Below are 7,295 nucleotides of genomic sequence, written 5' to 3' on the forward strand. Positions count from 1 at the left end.
TCCGGGATTTACGGAAATCGCTGGTTTTCGTTTGCCGGTGATTAAACTCCTTTTATTCAGCGTCTCATAAAAAATAAAATCATTTTTGAAAACTACAAGTCTCATGCGTCTTATTGGTGAAAAAATAATTTAAAAAATCGTTCAAGAAATGCGTTTACTCCCTGGGTACTTTCTTTGTATACATTCAACTATACGGGCCGATTCCGGGATATACAGAAAATCGCGGGTTTTCGTTTGCCGGCGATTAAACTCCGTTTATTCAGCGTTTCATCAAAAATGAAATCATTTTTGAAAACTACAAGTCTCATGCGTTTTAGTGGTGAGAAAATAATTTAAAGAATCGTTCGGGTGATGATTTTACTCCCTGGGTACTTTTTTTGTATACTTTTGACTATACGGGCCGAGTCCGGGATTTACGGGAAATTGCAGGTTTTCGTTTACCGGCGATTAAACTCCTTTTATTCAGCGTCTCATCAAAAATGAAATCGTTTTTGAAAACTACCAACCTCGTCCCCAGGGCTTGTTAGGCTTTTTATATTTGGACGGCCTGAACAAGGCCCTGGCCCTGGCTGGTCACGTGCCGACAAAATACCCACGTATGGTGGGTATTTTGAAAATAATTATTTTGCTCGCTCTTCCAACGCACACGGTAAAAATATACACAGGCAGTCGAGACCATCATCAAAAATACTTATTAAATGTTTTAATCTCGGCGAGTTACAATTTTAGTACGCCAAATGCAGAAAATGGACAAAGTGGTGAATTTATTTAGTCGTATTCAAACTTCACTTGAATGTAATAATGTGGCTGGCTTTTTCTTAAAACCTAAGCAAGTTGCCTGTTGGGAAAGCTTGCTTAATGGCCACGACGTACTGGCTGTTCTTCCAACTGGATAAGGGAAGTCTTTGATATACCAACTGTTGCCTGATTTTCTACCAAGAAAATGTTCTCAAAACATTGTAATCGTCGTGACTCCATTGACGTCAATTATTGAAGATCAAATAAAAACAATGGAAGCTCAATGTGTTCCAGCTGGCGTTTTAAATACAGAAAGAGAGGAAACTAGTGAAATTATCAGCTTATTTAGCAAAGATATCACTCACAAAATCCAAATAACAGAAAATGTGAAATTGGGGAAGATCAAGATATTGTTTTCTCATCCAGAGTCGATTTTGAGTGCAGAAGGCATGAGATTGCTAAAAAGTCCTATATTCCGCCAAAATGTAGCTGCCTTTGTAATCGATGAAGCACACTGTGTTGAGTTATGGTAAGTTCTTACACATCATAATAAAAAAACGCAGCTCATAAATATACACAAGCTATAAATATTTTTCACTTTTCATAAACAGAATAAAACTGTGGATACAAATATGTATCAAAATAAAAAAACGCAGCTCATAAATATACAGCTACAAGCGATAAATATTTTTCACTTTTCATAAACAGAATATATAACTGTGGATACAAATATGTTGTTACATATAAATAAAATTTATTTTAAAAATGTATGTGATATACCTTAAATGGAAGAAATTTTGACAGAAAGAAAATTTGGCGGATTTGACAAAAAAATTATCTGCCAAATTCCATTTTAATTTTTATTCACACAATTATATTCCACCAATTTTTTTTTCCTCTAAAAATTTATTCCTTCAAGATATACAATAGATATAATATATCTAAAAAGTAAAAAACTAGGTAAAAAATAAAGCTATAAAAAATCTATAAAAAAACAAGTTAAAAATAATGACGTGATAAATATATATATAAATATATATATAATATATAAGTTAACAAACACATTTTTCTCTTTATAGGGGCGAAGATTTCCGTAAAAGCTTTGGCGATTTAGCTACACTTAAAGCATTGTTCCCAACAGCAGTTACGTTAGCCCTAACAGCAACAGCACCACTAGCAATGGTTGAAAAAATTACTGACAGTTTATCTATTTCCTCGTGCAAAATTGTCCGGAGCAGTCCAAATCGTCCAAATATAAAACTAACTGTACGAAAAAGAATGCCAAATAACTATAGCAAAGCCAGTTATGATGAAATTCTTTTGCCAATGACCAAAGGACTCAACAGACTTAGAGAAAAATTTCCAATGACTATTATATATATGAAGTTAAAGTACTGTGGATATGCATTTAAGTTGTTCAATTCGAAAATTAAAGATCCGTTTGTTGGTGAAAATTGTGTTCCGGCCAACAGATTATTTGCACAATTTCATGCACCCACTACGAAACTAATGAAATATGACATAATTGAAGAAATTAGGAAAGAAAATTCAAACATTCGAGTAATTTTTGCCACAGCTGCACTTGGTATGGGTGTAAATATACCACATGTTACAAAAGTCATACATATCACACCACCAGCTACATTAGAATCGTATTTACAAGAGTTTGGTAGAGCTGGTAGAAATGGAAATTCCTCTTCTGCAATAATATATTACAATAACTCTGATATAAGTGAAAATAATAAAATTATGTCAACTGCAATGAAAGAATATTGCACAACAACAAATTGTTTGAGAAAAACTATTCTCACATATTTTGGATTTTCTTGTCAAGCACAAGTTTCATGTTGTTCTAATTGTAATGGAGATGAGAATCATTGTGAAGACAAAGAATTAAACCACATTGAAAAAAAAACTTTCAGACCACTGGATGGTGTTAATTTCGAAAAGTTACGAAAAGAACTATTTGAAGTAAAAATCCAATCTGAATTAGCGTTATTCCATGTCTTACCGCAACAAGAATATAATTCAAAATGTATTGAAGACATCTTACAACAGTTACAATATATAAATACCTTGGACGATATGTTTGATAAATTTGGTATTTGCGATGAAACGTATTCAAAAAAAATATATGACCTTGTTGAATGTTATGCTCCTAGGTGTTAAAAATTTGTGAGGTTATTTTTTAAAACAAGGATATGAAAAAACTATTTTTATGCAATATAAACACTGACTTTTCTGTATATTTTATTAAGGAGCAAATTTGACAATTTTTATGTCTCTGGTCCATCAAACTTAGAAAAGAACTCTGGTCCATCAAACTTAGAAAAGAACTCTGGTCCATCAAACTTAGAAAAGAACTCAAACAAAAAAAGCTTCCACTTGTGAAATTTCAGATGCATATCTTTTTTGTACGTTAACTCGAATTAATATTTTTTCTCACTTTTAAGGTATATAATATATATCATAACATAAAATTGTAAAAAATATTTAAAAAAAATAAATGCAACTAATTTCAAACTAGTTCATCTCTGTGTTTTTTCAACCAATTGTGAAAATCTGTCACGTTCATATAGCGCAAAGGTGACCTTTTTATAGCTGGGAAACTGTTATGGAAACGACCTGATGAATGGTGAAAAGGTTTTAGTTCGAGAAGATCTAATATCATTTCATTCTCATCTTCAAAAGCATCACTGGTGCTATGTTGTGTAGAGGATCTGTGTATACTAGCATTTTTGTCATAATTTTCCAGGATTTCTTTAATTCCATTAGCAGCTTTAGTAATTTTAGTAATAGATGATATTGTCTTGTTAGGACCCATTCTCTGAACTATATTTTTGGAAACTTTATTCACAATCTCCTGAGCAAGGTCGTCTTCAATATTTTTCCCCTTACCGCCACGCCAGTTGACAAAATTCCCCCACTTAAACTCCTCAGATAATCGTGGTGTCAGTAAACACTCAACTTGAGCAATGCTGACAAACATTTCCAGAGCATATTTGCTGTAACAACCTAAAGATTTAAACACATTTAAAAGCATCTTTTGGTTGATAAGAGTACGGTTTCCATCACCTTCTTTTGCTGCATCCTTGAGTTGCAGAACCAGAATCGTAAGAAATATTACGCAAAAACCATAATTTTCAACAAAATCATCACCATCTCTTGGTGGGGATTTCTGCAGCAAGTATTCATCTAAAAACTTTGTCAATATGTTATTCATATACGCGTCTTTCTCAGCATCAGATTTATGAACAAAGTTAGTAGGGAAAGGGTAAACAGATGGTTTATCCTCCAAACTTTCCATTCCAAAAAACTTCATCAGTGCAACAACAATATATGCACGTCCAAGACTGATAAATAATTCCTCACAACCATCAAAAGAATCGAGTACTTTAGCAGGAGTAACATTTTTTCGACGAAGCTTCTCCCTAAAATACTTTATCGTTCCATTCTCAGCAATGGATTCAGGTTTATGCAAGAGGTGGTATGAATATTGCAAAAGAGCTGCTTTGGTATGCCACATTACTGGTTTAAAAGGAGAGCAGTGTTCAAATCGATGGCTAGGAGTATGTGCACCAGCTAGTAAATCTTTTGCACCAGCAAATCTTACACGTGTTAATTGATCGCCACCAAACACAATTTTCATTTCTTTCATGGGATCAGAATCTGTAAAATTGATGTGTGCAAATTTCTGACCAGGGTTGGCTTGGAAGGTTTCAAGAAGTGGTCCATCATCAAGGTTTGGCATGTTTTGCAACATGCCTGTTTCATGGTAAATTTCTGCGATCCATTTTTCGTACGTTCGAAGTATCTTTACACAATCAGCATAGTGTGCTTCATTTGCATTAATGATAGGCATAGATGCAATGAATGACCGTTCCCCCATTTCGTGGCTATATTGATGATCAATGTGTTGTGGAACAAATGATTTCAGAAATTTGAACTTTGGGAAAAAATCTAACAAAATACGCCCAACCAAAATTTTTGAAGTTCTGATATATTCCCTCCACTCTGCAATGTTTAATGAAAATGTACTCAGTGGTAATAATGCAATATCACGTTTTGGATTGTCATTATCGAGATGGTCAAATGATAGACGGTTTTCAATCAAATTTGTGGCAAATAGATGGAGATCTTTATTTTGATTGTTTTTATGCATATGACCTTTGAGAATTCTTATGTCCCAATTATCTCCTGTCCCTCGAAACACAGCTCCACCTTTAACTTTATCAATGACACCATCACGAAAATGACCACCAATCAAATCCAATAAAACCTCTCTTCTGCTCGGGCACAAGCAAACACCTAATCTTTGAAACCGTATCTGCAACTAAAAACAAAAGCCAATATAAATAGATTATTTTCAACAAATGAGGCTGTAGACTACACTTTTTTATAAGAAACTGGAAATTTGGCTTCAGCCCTTGAATTGTTTTTTTTTTCACTTGTTCAGCCTTACTGATAAGGCTGAACAAGTGAAAAAAGGTACTGATAACTCAATATTGAGAAAATTAAAAAAATAAATTGATAGATTCACAGGTCTCTTGCTGAAAAGCTTAAAAGTAATGTGAGAATAAATAAAAATCAGTTCAATTGCTTACACAAAATCCTTTATTATTATATTATGTATATACATACCTGTTTACTGCAACCACCTTCTATTAAAAGAGTGGTGTTAATTCTTTGAAATAAACTTAGTTCGTGCCAACGTGACTGCATCAGAATTGAGTAAATGAAAGCATATTTTATTTCACTCTGCCTGTTTTCAATATCACCAGCAATTGTTTCCAGAATATCGACAAAATAGGGGATTTTCAACATCTCAGTTTTGATATTTTTGATCTGCAAATTTGAAAGTCCATCATAGGTATTGTTAAGTAAAGTTGAACCATTTTCATCTCTCCTGCATAGACTTTTACATGCCATATTCAGATCAGAGAGTAATAATTTGACAAAAACATCTTTAAAACCAGGTGTCTCCCACATTAATTTCCCAATAAAGGGTACTTCTTTTGTGCCAAAAACATTGTTCAATTTTTTCAAAATACTGTCACTTGATTCAATATTCTCTTTATCAATGTTATCCGCACTTTGTACGTTTGTTAAATCAAATAATTTCTTACGAGAAGGTTCATTTTTGCTTGTGATTGTGTTACAATCTTCTGGTAGCAGCATTCTCTTGACAGACATGTTTCGATTAAGTTCACCTTGGACGTTGTGACAAGAGTTCCTGTACTCGTCAACCTTGGTAATAAAAGATTCGCATGTTCGGCAAACGACTTTCGTTATACAGTCATGCTCGTTGATACCTATGCCACACACTTCATGCACTTTTGAAGCAAGATTTTTTGCCAATCCAATTTTAGAAAAAATTTTGATTAGGTGTCTCTGCTGAGTGAATTTTCCACATAATCTACACACTCCCTGTTGCGAAACATTTTTTCTTGGATAAAACTTCTTTGGTGTTACAGCTGCTGCCATGCTATGTTTGCATTCTCCATTTTCTGAAAATTTAAGAATTAGAAATATTACAACAGAACAAACAAAACTACTGTAAGGGTTTTACTGACAAGGATTTGTATATATTGTCCATACACAAGAATATCATACAATAATGATGAATGTTGAAAGTACAGTGAGAACACAAATTACAAAGTAATACTTTAACAGAACACAAAATGGTACATAGCCTAAGGTTCCTGTGTAGGATACGAGGCCTACCCATATTCAATGCAGGAACAAGAAATCATAAAGCAAAATATTAAATATTAATAAGAATTTTTAAGTCTACCCTAGCACACAAGATGATATGCACTTACTTTTCCATAGCTAAACATTATGTTACATATAGCTAGCTATATATGTATGACAGTTTTGATCGCTTGTGAAGTTCGTTCCTTCTTCAGTTCATTTAACAGTGTGAGTTTTTAGCAACACAAGATGCTCAAACCTGCTTTCAACCAGTTATTGTTAATCTTCTTTCTGGTAAAATACTTTCAGAACTGTTGCAGTTCCATATCAAAAATAATGTTTTTCCAAAATTTTGAATCTAGCTACATTTAGCTAGTAGAACAACATCAAAAACCAAACCAAACGCAACACCCACAAAATAACAGCCACCATTTTTAAAGAGCTACTTTTTGAATTGCTAATCCGCGGTCCATCACCACGAAAAGTTCTCGAATTTTGATTTTTTCTCGCCACATAATTTTGCCTCTAATATCACTCGCGGGACGCGTTTTAATTATGCGAGTTCTTACGGCCAATCAAATTTGTCACGTGACCAGCCAGGGCCAGGGCCTTGTTCAGGCCGTCCAAATATAAAAAGCCTAACAAGCCCTGGGGACGAGGTCGGAAAACTACAAGTCTTATGCGTTTTAGTGGTAAAAAATTAATTTAAAAAATCGTTCGGGAAATGAGTTTACTCCCAGTTTACTTTCTTTGTATACATTTGACTATACGGGTCAAGCACGGGATTTAAGGCAAATTGCGGGTTTTCGTTTGCCGGCGATTAAACTCCTTTTATACAGCGTCTCATCAAAAACGAAATCATT

General features: G+C 33.8%; 2 protein-coding genes across 2 annotated transcripts; one reads left to right on the plus strand and one right to left on the minus strand.

Annotated features, from left to right (window-relative positions):
- Positions 1-508: 508 nt before the first annotated feature.
- On the plus strand, positions 509-2,968 carry LOC130649040 (ATP-dependent DNA helicase RecQ-like). The gene is made up of 2 exons (XM_057455235.1): positions 509-1,267; positions 1,818-2,968. Exons 1-2 carry the CDS (start codon positions 1,011-1,013, stop codon positions 2,905-2,907), a joined length of 1,347 nt encoding a protein of 448 aa, XP_057311218.1. The 5' UTR covers positions 509-1,010; the 3' UTR covers positions 2,908-2,968.
- Positions 2,969-3,014: 46 nt separating this feature from the next.
- Positions 3,015-7,085, minus strand: LOC130648644 (uncharacterized). The gene is made up of 3 exons (XM_057454700.1): positions 5,380-7,085; positions 3,263-5,071; positions 3,015-3,089 (listed from the first exon to the last, which is right to left on the minus strand). The coding sequence occupies exons 1-3, from the start codon at positions 6,220-6,222 to the stop codon at positions 3,015-3,017; spliced, it is 2,727 nt and encodes a 908-aa protein (XP_057310683.1). The 5' UTR covers positions 6,223-7,085.
- Positions 7,086-7,295: the final 210 nt, after the last annotated feature.

The sequence above is a fragment of the Hydractinia symbiolongicarpus genome, chromosome 7 (assembly GCF_029227915.1).
Source record: "Hydractinia symbiolongicarpus strain clone_291-10 chromosome 7, HSymV2.1, whole genome shotgun sequence".
Classification (NCBI taxonomy): Eukaryota; Metazoa; Cnidaria; class Hydrozoa; order Anthoathecata; family Hydractiniidae; genus Hydractinia; species Hydractinia symbiolongicarpus.